The 13,821-nt window shown below is 37.0% G+C and overlaps 1 protein-coding gene across 1 annotated transcript in view; it reads left to right on the top strand.

Annotated features, from left to right (window-relative positions):
* The window catches only part of LRRC36 (leucine rich repeat containing 36), a 51,165-nt gene that overhangs the window by 7,571 nt on the left and 29,773 nt on the right, over positions 1 to 13,821 (top strand). The window contains exons 2-5 of the mRNA XM_025920566.2: positions 4,044 to 4,171; positions 6,938 to 7,130; positions 7,926 to 8,022; positions 11,304 to 11,392. Coding sequence (XP_025776351.2) covers positions 4,044 to 4,171; positions 6,938 to 7,130; positions 7,926 to 8,022; positions 11,304 to 11,392 — 507 coding nt within the window. The remainder of the gene's footprint in view (positions 1 to 4,043; positions 4,172 to 6,937; positions 7,131 to 7,925; positions 8,023 to 11,303; positions 11,393 to 13,821) is intronic.

Below are 13,821 nucleotides of genomic sequence, written 5' to 3'. Positions count from 1 at the left end.
ACCCAGGCGCCCCATTGTCTTTAATGTCTTTTTTTCTTTTAAAATTTTTTTAAAATTTACATCCAAATTAGTTAGCATATAGTGAAACAATGATTTCAGGAGTAGATTCCTTAATGCCCTTTACCCATTTAGCCCATCCCCCCACCCACAACCCCTCCAGCAACCCTCAGTTTGTTCTCCATATTTATGAGTCTCTTCTGTTTTGTCCCCCTCCCTGTTTTTGTATTATTTTTGTTTCCCTTCCCTTATGTTCATCTGTTTTGTCTCTTAAAGTCTTCATATGAGTGAAGTCATATGATTTTTGTCTTTCTCTGACTAATTTCACTTAGCATAGTATCTTTAATGTCTTAATTGAAGACGTCTAGATTCTCATATCTCCTTCTTTATTTTTATTTTTTTTTCAACGTTTTTATTTATTTTTGGGACAGAGAGAGACAGAGCATGAACGGGGGAGGGGCAGAGAGAGAGGGAGACACAGAATCGGAAACAGGCTCCAGGCTCTGAGCCATCAGCCCAGAGCCCGACGCGGGGCTCGAACTCGCGGACCGCGAGATGGTGACCTGGCTGAAGTCGGACGCTTAACTGACTGCGCCACCCAGGCGCCCCTCTCCTTCTTTATTAAATCTGTTATGATATGTTGTTTTGGTTGAAATATGTGTACACATTTTATTATTTTATTTATTTATTTTTTAGAGAGTTTTTTTTTTTAATGTTTATTATTTTTGAGAGAGCCAGAGACAGAATGCGAGTGGGTTGGGGCAGAGAGAGAGGGAGACACAGAATCTGAAACAGGCTCCAGGCTCTGAGCTGTCAGCACAGAGCCCAACGCAGGGCTCGAACTCAACAAGCTGCAAGATCATGTCCTGAGCCGAATTCGGACGCTCAACCGACTGAGCCACCCAGGCCCCCCCCCCCTTTTTTTGAAATATATGTACATATTTTAAGATTTTATTTTTAAGTAATCTCTATACCCAGTGGGGGCTTGAACTCACAACTCTGAGATCAAGAGTTGCATGCTCCACTGACTGAACCAGCCAGGCATCCCTAGTTGAAATATATTTTTTTTAAATGATGCATCACACAGATAAGCAGTTGGAAAAGGGAACAGTATTTTATAGCCTTTTCTTTCTTTTTTTTTTTTTTTTCAACGTTTATTTATTTTTGGGACAGAGAGAGACAGAGCATGAACGGGGGAGGGGCAGAGAGAGAGGGAGACACAGAATCAGAAACAGGCTCCAGGCTCTGAGCCATCAGCCCAGAGCCGGACGCGGGGCTCGAACTCACGGACCGCGAGATCGTGACCTGGCTGAAGTCGGACGCTCAACCGACTGCGCCACCCAGGCGCCCCATATTTTATAGCCTTTTCAAGAGATTGTGGATATTCTTTTATATGACATGAAAACTGGACAAATGGTAGTTTCTTAAAGTTTAGTTGTATGTAGAGACTGAAACCATCGTCAGTGTACTTTGTACTCTTGCATTAAAATTCATCGGTAACATCTTGCATTTAACTGGATCTTTTACCCATGCGTGATTTTGTGACATCATGCATTGGTCATTTGAAAGATATTAACTCAATGAGTTATGTAGATCTTCCCAATGCTGACAAATTTCATTCTGTGTAACATTTAAAAATCATGTTTGTTAATGTCATCAATCTCATTAGAAAGATCTTTCAGTGTTGGGAAGCTGTCAAGTTCATAGTGGCAGATACAAATTTTCCAAAATTCCCATTTCTGCTTGAAAACTCAAATGTTATAATTGACAACAATTACTGTCACTTGTTTTCCTGAAGTAACAACCTCACTTTGTTTTCAAGAAAATGTCTGCCAAATAGTCAAGTCTGAATAACCATCACATATTAAGTTTTTATTTTTTTCAAATAAAAATGCTATTCCATAAAAAAGTAGCATCTCAAAAATCACACAAATGTTTTCTCTCAGGGCATCCACCATACTTCAGTATGCAGCAGAAGTACTTCATGCATATTTCTAATGTAATCAGACAAATAAAAAGGACATGTACTCAAGATTCAAAAATTAATAAAGTTAACCATTTTTACTGCTTTTTAAAGGACATTCTTAAATGAAACTGGCTATTTTAAAAAGCCATGGTAAAGAACACAGTGACTGTGAGTGAAGTTTGATGCCACTGCCTTGAGTTATCCTAAGGCCCCAGTAGTGTTTCCTTTTGTACCATGAGTGAAACAGTGGAAAAGCTAAGTAATATTTTAATATTATTATGCAAATAATAAAAAAAAATACTTTTGATTTTGTGGACCCCTGTGTATGTGTCAGGGAACTTGAGGGATCCACACTGTGAGGACTGCTACATTTTGTTTTGGTATCTTTTAACTTGTTTCAAAATATTAAGTTACAATTTTCATTTGTGTTGTAGCTTTCTGGAGTGTTTTCATTCTTTAATGATGTTATTCTCTTTTTTCTTTTATTAACCTCATATAAAATTTGACTGTAATCTTTTTCTGTGGCTCTTTTAAGTGTAGTAAGTTTTCCTATACTTTTAGATAGTAAGGGTGGGCCAGAATAGCCTTTCCAGTTTCAGGGTTTTGGAGCTCCCTCTTCTGTTTTGTTCACACAGTACTAAAAAATGGAGATTTATGCTTCCTGTTATCTGCCATCTTTTCTTCTCTCCCAACTTGTATCTGGACCTTCTCTTTCCTTTGAACCTGTTGTCTCTGTCCCATTCAATGTGGATTCTACTCCCACTCTACTTCTCTTTCTCCCTGATGTGGGTCTTGTCTTGAAAGGGATCTACACTTTATTACTTTTCAGAGTTTATATGGTCCAGACTGTTCTAACACCTTAAAACCTTATTTCAGTGCAGTCCTCTGGCACCTATCTACAAATTGGATCTTGCAATACCTCCTTCCGGCTTTGATTGGTATTGTATTTGGCCCACCACACTTGCCAGTGAGTTCCTATTGACAGTTTTGAGATTCTCCTCTTTTCAGTGCTGTTAGAAGTCTAGTTGACTTTCTTCCATACATATAAATATATTATATAAATATATATGTATATACTTTAAAACAGTTACACACATACATTTCCCTCACTTAATGTCTTGGAGATCTTCCATATGATCATCTACAAATTGACCTCATTCTTTTTAATGACTGCATAACAATAATTAACACATATATAACAATGGTCATGTATCAGGTACTATTCTAAATTTTGTATATATATTTATTTAATTATTACTGTTCACACCTTATTAGTTAAGTACTGTTATTATCCCCATTTTGCAGATAAGGAAACTGAAGTACAGAGAGATGAAGTGACTTGTACAAGGCCACAGATCTAGTACTTTGTTCATTGTATCAGTGTACTGTTATTTAGGACATTAAGTTCTACGCTTTTTAAAAAAATTTTTAATGTTTATTTATTTTTGAGAGAGAGAGGGACAGAGCGCAAGCCGGGGAGAGGCAGAGAGAGGGAGACACAGAATCCAAAGCAGACTCCAGGCTCTGAGCTGTCAGCACAGAGCCAGACGTGGGGCTCGAACTCATGAGCTGTGAGATCATGACCTGAGCCAAAGTCAGACACTTAACTGACTGAGCCACCCAGGGGCCCCTAAGTTCTACTCTTCTGCTGATAAATCCTGTGATAGTTTCCTTTTTCTTCTTTCTTTCTTTTTTTAAAAACTATTCTAAAACCTCTCTGGAATTGATACCTATGTGTATAAATTATATATCCTAGTGAAAATTTTTGAGTATTATCTATAGGGCTAAATTCTAGCAGTAGGATTACTGAATTTCTTTTTAAATTTTGTTTTGAGAACTTTGGGAGACTTTTATTACATCCTTCAGGGTGAATAGAGAAACACAGGGGTTCTGTAAAACCAAGGTTTGATATCAATATATTAGGTGATAATGCTGTTTTTAAAAGGAAGATGATCTTCTTAGAAGCTTTGAATGCAGGGCCTTTTACAAATGGGATATGGGAGGAAGCAAGGCCTATTTTCACTGACTGCTGTTTATATAAGCAGAGATCATAATATATCTACTGATGATCTCTTTTCAGAACTGGTGGAGTCTCTTTCATTGCAGGGATCTTATGCTGGAAAAATTCATTCCATTGGTGATGCCTTCAGAAATTTTAAAAACCTCCGATCCTTAGATTTATCAAGAAATTTGATCACTAGCCTGAAGGTAAGTTCTATATTCTATGACTAGTCAGTTCAGCCCTATCTATCTATCTATCTATCTATCTATCTATCTATCTATCTATCTATCTATCTCTGTTTGTTTTGATGGGAAGAAATAAGAGATAGGTAATACCAGCCTGGGGAATATAGCATCTTCCTTTTAAAAGTTTCCAAACTAAATTTTATTATTTACTGTAAAATTCATTTGACTCTATTCTATATTTGAATTTTTTAGAATAAAATATTGGGGAAAATTTCTTTTGTACTTAGGGAAAATTATATTAAATGATCACAGCCTAAGGAAATAGTACAAATTTTTTATGTGTGTAAAAAAATTACAAGAAGAACTTGTGAAAATACAGATTCTTAGTTCTTACTCTGAGAGAGATTCTGAGTTAGTGGGTCTGGGGTGGGCTTAGGATATACCCGGGGATTCTGATGATGTTGGTACATGGAGTACACATGGAGAAACACTGGTCTGTATTGTTACTGGATTGTTACTGGTTGTTAGTAAATAATTTTTTCACAGAGGAAGAGGAAATGGTGGTATTGAAAACAAAGAAAAATGTCTGGATCAGGGGATGGTAGAAGAGAGAGCAGGACAGGAAAGTAGGGTGAGAGCAGGCTTGAGCAGAGTGTGTGAGGATTAGCAAATACACTAAGAGCTCTACAAACATCAGTGTGCACACACAGAAATGGAAGTTCTGTTTTCTTAGTGGTAGACCCCCAGATGGTGTTTCTTCCACATGTTCCCATTTTACCCAGTTTTGTGCTGGTCTTGATTAAGACCTTCTTTTCGAGACTCAAGGTGAAGGACTCAACGGTTGCTATTCAGGATTAGTTAATGATCTCCTGGATTATTCCACCCATTTTGTGCTTTTTAGGGGATACTTGTTCGACAATACAAGCCAGACCCAATCTCAAGGTCTAAATGAAGGGTCCTAAAAGATGAAGTCCAAGCAGACTTCCAACTAGGATTCTAAAAATAGAAACTGCAAGTTAAACTAGGTCTTTAGACTATTTGGTAGCAGCCATTTGTATTTGGCCCATCAGTTTCAGAAAACATTAATTCAGAGTTGTTTAAGTCTCCTCTTTTCACATGTATGTATGTTAATTTTCAAGCTAAAAAATTGAGTGAACATTGCCATTATTTGTTTTTATACTCACTTTCTTTCCGCTTCTGTAACTTGGACAAAAAGCTATTGCGAAGATTAATCAAATTAGCATGTGTACACTGCTTGGCATATAGGAAGCACTTGGTAAATGTTTTCTACATTCTTTTCATCTATGACTTATCTGCATATATTTATCTCTAGCAGTTCTGAATGGTTTTGCTTAATTTTCTCAGGGGGTAAATGTTTTGTGGTTATTTCTAGTGTAACTTTGGGGAATACATGAATTCATGCAAACAGGAAAAGTGAGAGGAGGATAGAAGACATTTCCTTGCCATTTACACATTTAAATAGAATCCTAATGGTGTATCGCCTGGAAAGTGTGGCCAAAGTCACTGACAACTATTCCTAACCAGTGACCCTTTCACAATGTAGAAGTTAGTGGAATTGAAAAAAGCCAGAAATAAATGCATCAAAGTATAAACAGTGTTTTATTCAGAAATGCTTTGAGTTTTCTAAGTTTTTTTGCAACAAAAAATGGTAATTTTAAATGAGAGGAGGATAAAAAACATATTTTATAAATACATGATGGAAAATAATTTTACCATTCTGAAATAGCTCTTAATGACAGAGTTCCTTCTATAGTAAACATTTTTACTACTAAAAGTATATGATTGTACATATATATATACATGTTTTGGATTACTGTCCTGAAATTTAGTGTTGGGCTAAAGCAGCTAACTAGCCAAATACATGAAAATTAAACAATTGTTTTCAATAGTAGATTTCAGCAAAGGAGGAAAATGTGACTTTTCTTCTCCAGTATCCCAGAGAAATGGAAGGGTAGGGTAATTCTGAAAGGAGAAACAAGGACAAGAAAGGTTCCAGACTGTTCCAGGAGGGAAGACTTAGAGATAGCATTGTTTTGTTTTCCATATAATCCATTGACCCTAAACATGAGGCATTGAGATATAAGAACACAACAACACACACATACATTTAAATTTTTTTATTATGCCCTTCTCCTCCGGTGCTGTCTCTTTTGCCTATTTCCTTTCCTCCTGAAAATTGAGGTGCTTCTGGGGTCAGGTGAATGGACGTGACAAAGGTGAGAGAAGGGCAAAAGTGACTCAGCCTAACTACCACTGGAAGGGAGAATTATCAGGGAGCAACAGAAGTAGAGAATTGACTGCAGATATTTCTATGTCAGACTTTGTAAGGAGGAAATGTATGATATCTATGAATTATTTAATATAGAGAACATCTAGTGCCCATGGGATACTTTGTTCTTATTCTCAGACATCTTACTTTTTTTCATAATGTTTATTTATTTTTGAAAGAGAGACAGAGCATGAGCAGGGGAGGGGCAGAGAGAGAGGGAGACACAGAACAGGCTCCAGGCTCTGAGCTGTGACCACAGAGCCTGACGTGGGGCTCAAACTCAACGAGCTGTGAGATCACAACCTCAGATGCTTAACTAACTGAGCCACCCAGGGACTCCTCGGGCATCTTAAATGGGAGTTTCAACCCTGCCTTTCTCATGGGTGACCTAGGTAACATGTTTAAGGATCGAAGTAATAGATATATTTCCATCTGTATCTATGAGATTCCTAGTCCTTACCAATGTGCAGTTTCATAATGTGGTCTTTTCCTTGCAGGGCATCCAGTATTTATGTTCACTCCAAGACCTGAATTTATATTATAACAACATTCCTTCATTAGTGGAGGTGTCCCGCCTACAGTCTTTACCCTTCCTCAAAGAACTAGATTTGAGACTCAATCCTGTTGTCAGGAAAGATACAGATTATAGGCTCTTTGCTGTGTACACGCTACAAACTCTGGAGAAACTGGGTGAGACCCTCCTCCCCTGTTCCTTGTCCCTGAATTTACATTAAACCAGCTGCCTCCTAACTTTCTGGGTGTTGGCCCAGAGTGTGCACTGGCAGGATATATTTGTTTATTAGTCAATATTTATGTAACTCTTTTGTGTTGGCAGGATGTATGGCAAGTCCTTTTTTTATTGAATGACAACCTATGATTTTTATCAGTTACTTCCAGCTTTAGTTTTCTTCAGTTGATGGTTTCACCACCACTTCCTCTCCAACAAAGAGTTTCCAGTTGAGATTTATTTTTCCAGGTGCCCCAAATTTGCAACTATATTAGCAATAGAAAATGAATACGACTCTCTGGGGCTTAGTTGGTAAGGAATAATAATTATTCTTTCAAATGAGGTAGTCCACATTTCTTTATAATTTTATTGTTGAAATTGAAATACACATTTCTTAATGATACAAACTTGGATTTCACATGCCCCTAGGAAAGTTATTATAGGGAAACTAAATAATGTCTGTCAGAAACAGTGTAACTTTTGACATTAATATTAGGTCTTTTGGATTGTTTGCTGCAGTAAACTACTCTCCTGCAGGGGTAATTACACCTATGTGGCAGTTGTTGCTATGGCATCCCTGTGGTCTCCCTGAGTTACTACTTGCTCCAGTGACAACATAATAGCAGTATTTTGTGACCTGTCTCTAACAAAAGAATATGAGACTGATCTTTAGTTTTTACTCTGTGAATATGTTTTTCTGACTTACTGCTGTTTACTCCAAAAAAGAAACATGCTCAGACCACGCTTTTTGCCTCCAGATGACCGAGCAGTGCGAGCAAGTGAGAGAAAAGCTGCCAAGCTGCATTTTAGTCAGTTGGGCAACAGTGAAAATTTTCTTTTAGAGGTGGAAAAAAGGTAAGACAATCCTTTACAAAAAAAGTTTTAGTTTGGTTCTGGACATAGCAGTGAATTACTGCTTAATATCTTCACTTTCCAGTAGAAATCTCCACAAGTTTTAAGAATCCTCAGATCAGGAATAAAAGTATCTATTCAATATATTGAGATTTATCTAGGACGAGAATCTGGCCCTCGGGGAGCATTTCTGCTTTGTTGAACCATTGTGTCTACTTTGGATATGATTGTTGAAAATTCTCTAGAGCTGCTGTTCAAAGCTTATAGATAGGGATACCATGAAATGATTTATAAATGCTTACCAAATCTTTCTTGGAGTTATAAATCAGTACATGGTCTTTTCCTATTAGAAGGTTTACATTACCACAGAGATAAATTTGTTAGAAGGTAAGGGAACCATTTTTCTATAAAACTTTTCTAAAAGTTTGTAAAAAACTGTTTCTACAAAAGTAAACAGACCTTGAAGCTCTACAGTATTGGAAAGGTAGGTTTTTCTACTTCTTGTTACTAAAATCTGAACAAAATAAGATACCATATCTTCTACAAAACCCATGCTCTTTATCTTAAAAAGGTAGCTTTATTTTTGAAAAACGGAAATCCATTACAATTTACATAATACAGAAAAATACAGTGAAAAAAGTAAAAGTCACCCCATAGTCTGCTACCAAGAGTTAACCTCTTGTAATGTTTGGTATACATCCTTATAGACATCTGTGTACCTACCTATAGACACATGTACATGTGTCTATTAGTATTGTTTTCTGATGATAAAAGTAGTGCATGCTTGTTATTGAGAACCTGGAAAGTATAGAAAAACCATAAGAGGGGTACCTGGGTGGCTCAGTTGGTTAAGTGTCCAACTTTGGCTCAGGTAATGATACCACAGTTTGTGGGTTTGAGCCCGACATTGGGCTCTGCATTGGTGGTGCGGAGCCTGCTTGGGATTTCTCTCTCTTCCTCTCTCTGCACCTCCTTTACTTGCGCTCACTCTCTCTCTCAAAATAAATAAATAAACATTTAAAAACCACAAGAAATAGACAAGCAACTCATAATTTCACTACCCAGAAATAAACACTAATTATATTATGGTAAATATCCTCTTAATCTTAGGTATGTGTATGTGTGTGTGTGTGCTTATCTCCAATGTTACATGTTATATAATGGATATCTAAATACGTATTAATAATAAAAATAATACATATATAATATTTATTTTATAGTAATTTGCTTCCTATATGTACCATTTTCAGTTTGTTAAGATATCATGAACACATCTCCACAGCATTAAATATTGTTCCCAAAATGAGTTTTTCTTTATTTGTTTATTACCTTTCCCCACCATGAGAACTAGGACTTGGCTTGTCTTATTTATTGCAGTATCCCTAGTGCTTAGAATAGCCTGGCACATACAAGGTATTAAGAAACAATTTGTTGAATAGTGAATGAATGAAGTCAGTGTCTGTTGGTCTTGGATCCTTCTCTTTGCCTATCTCTGCTCTTATCCCTTATAAGTTTTTTTTCTTTTCTCTTTTAAGTTTATTTATTTTGAGAGAGAGAGAGAGAGAGTGAGAGCACAAGTCGGGGAGGGGCAGAGAGAGAGGGAGAGAGAATCCCAAGCAGGCTCCATGCTGTCAGTGCAGAGCCCAATATGGGGCTCAAACTCAAGAACCATGAGATCATGACCTGAGCCAAAACCAAGAGTTGGACGCTTAAACACGATTGAGCCAGCCAGGCACCCCTAACCCCTTATATGTTTATAACATAGCCCTCAGAGGGCATTTTTAGTTCCCTATATATTTTTTTAGTTCTCTGTTTTTTTAAGTTAATTATTTTGAGATTTTTACATAGAGTAAAATTTATCCTGCTGTAGAAAGACATGGAATGTTTCTAAAAAGTTATTTGTATATATATATTGTGACCTAATTCTTATTTTAATTCATTGGGGGTACCCTGTTTACTGTAGAAATACAGAGATGAATTAATGTGTAACTGAATACATTTTCTAGTAAGGCAGATAGTTAGCACTATCATATTTCTGTTTAGTTATCACATAGTGATTGCAAAACCAGAGGTAAAATGGTACTCAAGTGCCCAGTCCTAACATTAATATCTTAGCTCTCCAACCTTGGGTAAATATTTTTTTTAAGTTTGTTTGTTTGTTTATTTATAACCAAGTTAGTTAACATGTAGAGTAATAATGATTTCAGGAATAGAGTTTAGTGATTCATCACTTACATACAACACCCAATGCTCATCCCAACAAGTGCTCTCCTTAATGCCCATTGTCCATTTAGCCCATCCCCTCACCCAACACCCTGCCAACAACCCTCAATTTGTTCTCTGTATTTAAGAGCTCTTATGGTTTGTCTCCCTCTCTGTTTTTATCTTATTTTTGCTTCCCTTCCCCTATGTTCATCTGTTTTGTTTGGGTAAAGATTTTTCTTTAAGTCTTTCTGAGTCCCAGTTCCTCCAACCTATAAAATGGAGATAATAGATAATAGGGGAGCTTTTATGATTAAATAAAATGGTGGGTGTAAAGTGCCTAGCTCATAGTCTAGGCTGTCTGTACTTCCCAATCTGTACTTACTGTAGTTATATTTTACTATACTACTTCAATCAAATGTGAAACTTGCCTTTCTTGTCTGTTTTTGTTTTTTTAAACTAATGGCTGTGGTTGTCCACACTGTAATTCTTGGCAGCAGAACCTTCCTTTCTGTGTCCTATGAGTTTTTTAATTCAAAAGAAAATATTCCCTTAATCATTCAGACCTAAGTTTGTGTCAAGAAAACGGTGTCTGAATGTTCTGGCTTTCATTCTTTAAAGGCTGAACTATAGTGTCCTCCTCTCTCACTATTTCCAGTAAAAATATTATGACCTTAAAAGTAGGGTTTAACTGGGGGTGCCTGGGTGGCTCAGTCAGTTAAGTGTCTGACTTTGGCTCAGGTCATGATCTCGCAGTTCATGAGTTCGAGCCCTGTGTCGGGCTCTGGGCTGACAGCTTAGAGCCTGGAGCCTGCTTCAGATTCTGTGTCTCCCTTTCCCTCTACCCCTTGCCCACTCATATTCTGTCTGTCTCTCTCTCAAAAATAAACACTAAAAAATTTTTTTAAAAATAGGTTTTAACTGAAACACTTTGTGAAATTAATATTTTCTAGATCATTTGGGGAAAAAATCTGATCACCATGAATTAATGTTTTATAAATAGCATTTAGTGGTGATCTCAGAAACCTTCTTTTGAGTTTTCTTTTCAATTGGGGTTTTAAATAAATTATTCTATGTGGCAGCTCTAGGGAGAAGGCAATGAAAAACTGCATGACAGATGAGAGTTCTGCATCAAAAGTCAATGCTGATATTGATAACAGAGTTGAAACAGGTAAGTTTTGTCTCTGATCACAAAATGCTTAAGACATAAGTTATTTCAGTTTTTATGGGCAGTCTTGGGTAGGATGAGGACAAAATAGTTGAGAAATAACAGATTTGCAGTAAGCACAAGATTCACTGACTGTGCTTTTCCTCCCTTCTCTCACTGCCAGAAGGAGCCCTATTTATTGAGCAGGCATAAACCAGAACCTATTAAGTACAAGCTATAGTCAGAATTCAATTTCATTTATATCAGTTTACATTCAGTACATTCTGAAAGTTGCATTGCCAGCCCCCATGACTCCTGAGCATTGCTTACGGTGATTGATTCATTAGCCAGAGACTGGTGACTCGTCTGCATCAATGTAGCTTAAAACCTGGACCTTCTGTGCTTCTCCACCTTGAACCTTTGCAACTGCAGAATCTCTTGTGTTTGTGTTATATTCCTGGTGAGTGTTGCCTGTAAGCACTATTGGTAGTGCAATATAATTTAAGTGGTTATACCACATTAATGGTTGTGGCACAGGCTAGGAGAAAGCTTTCCACAAGAGAATACATGCAGTGGACCTTTATGGATTAACCTAGCACTCATTAGATGACCTTTTACTTGAGAAAATTTTATTTTGTAGAGGCCTCTGTCCCCTTAAGGATATACCAAATTATTTACAACCTCTAAAAATTAATCCCTAAAATCCCAGCAATAACTGTAATAGATGGAGTATGTAGTTTAGACATTAAGAATTTCCAGTTTATAACATACTGTATTTTGTTTTCCTTACTGCTTATCTATCCTAGCTGACATTTATTGACAAGTAATTTTAACATAATTTCATGGTAAAATAAGCCATAGTGAAGTGTGATTTTTATTTTTCTTTCTCGGAAGCCTCAGTGCACACATGCCATGGAGCATGGATTGCTTTATTTCATTTTATTATTTAATTTTTTTAATGTTTTTTTATTTTTTGAGAGAAAGATGCAGTGCAAGTGGGGGAGGGGCAGAGAGCGAAGGAGACACAGAATTCAAAGCAGGCTCCAGGTTTTGAGCTGTCAGCATAGAGCTGGACGTGGGGCTCGAACTCATGAACTGTGAGATCATGACCTGAGCCGAAGTCGAATGTTTAACCTACTGAGGTACCCAGGCTCTCCCTTTATTTCATTTTAAATAGCATTTTTTTATATTTAAAGTTTGATGAAATTCTATTGTAATAATTGTGGAAAATACTGAAAAGCATGAAGAACAGCATTGTAATCATTTATTAGCCTGTCCTCTAGAGAGATTCCCAATGAATAATTTGGTATACAACCTTCCTGTCTTTTTTCTAGGTAAAAACATTTATATATCAATTTCCAGAATGACAAAGATACACTGAAGTATAATTTGACTGTCTCTTTGTATTAGCTGAATTAAACTTCATTTATGTTATATTACATCATTAGCACACATAAAAATTCACTCCATGAATTAAAATGTTTTAAAGTGCACAGTCTCCCCTGAGAAAAAACTGCTCTGCTAGACACAGGGCCCATTTCTAAAGGTTCTTGGAAGCTCCAGCTGTTGCCTGGATTTTTTTTTAATATAAAATTTATGTTGCTACTTTGAAACGTTAAACAGCTTTGCTTTCCACTGAAAATCATGTTTGTGCTAGACCCCTGGGGATTATTGCCTGTAAGCACTGTTGGTAATTCAATATGACTAAAGTGGTTATGCCATGCTAATCGTTGTGCCACAAGCTAGGAGAAAACTTTCTGGAGGACAGTTTCCACTAGCTCAGTTCCAAACAGTGCTTTCCCACCAATCATTTAGAATGGGCAGCAAAACTATTGTCTTAGATCTTCATCCTATTCTCCTAACCACATGATCTTTGACTCTTTCGAAGGTTCCTCTCTCTTTTCCCATAGCCCCAAAATAAACATACCTAGCCTATGTCTTTAGACCTCTTCTTTCTTTCTTTTTTACATTTATTTATTTTTGAGAGACAGAGCACAAGTGGGAGAAGGGCAGAGAGAGAATGAGACACAGAATCCAAAGCAGGCTCCGAGCTGTCAGCACAGAGCTCGATGCAGGGCTCCAACTCACCAACTGTGAGATCATGACCTGAGCCGAAGTCAGATGCTAAACCAGCTGAGCCACCCAGGTGCCCCTAGGCTCTCTTCTTTCTTTATTTGCCCTTATTGATCTATTTGTAAAACTTGCTTTATTCCCTCCCTCTAGATGACTCTTAAATATATTGATCTCAGGTCATCTGGCTGGCTCAGTCAGTAGAATGTATGGCTCTTGATCTTGGGGTTTTAAGTTTGGGCCTCATGTTGGGTGTAGAGATTACTTAAAAATAAAATCTTAATATAGATAGATAGATTGATCTAACTTTGTATATACTTAGAATCTCCACTAGAAAACTTTCCAGTCCTTCAACCAAACATGTTAAAAAAACAAATGAACCC

Source organism: Puma concolor, chromosome E2 (assembly GCF_028749965.1).
Source record: "Puma concolor isolate L17-30 chromosome E2, mPumCon1.1.hap2, whole genome shotgun sequence".
In the NCBI taxonomy this organism is placed as follows: Eukaryota; Metazoa; Chordata; class Mammalia; order Carnivora; family Felidae; genus Puma; species Puma concolor.
The sequence above is the reverse complement of the archived record's forward strand: the minus strand, read 5'-3'. Positions and strand labels throughout refer to the sequence as shown.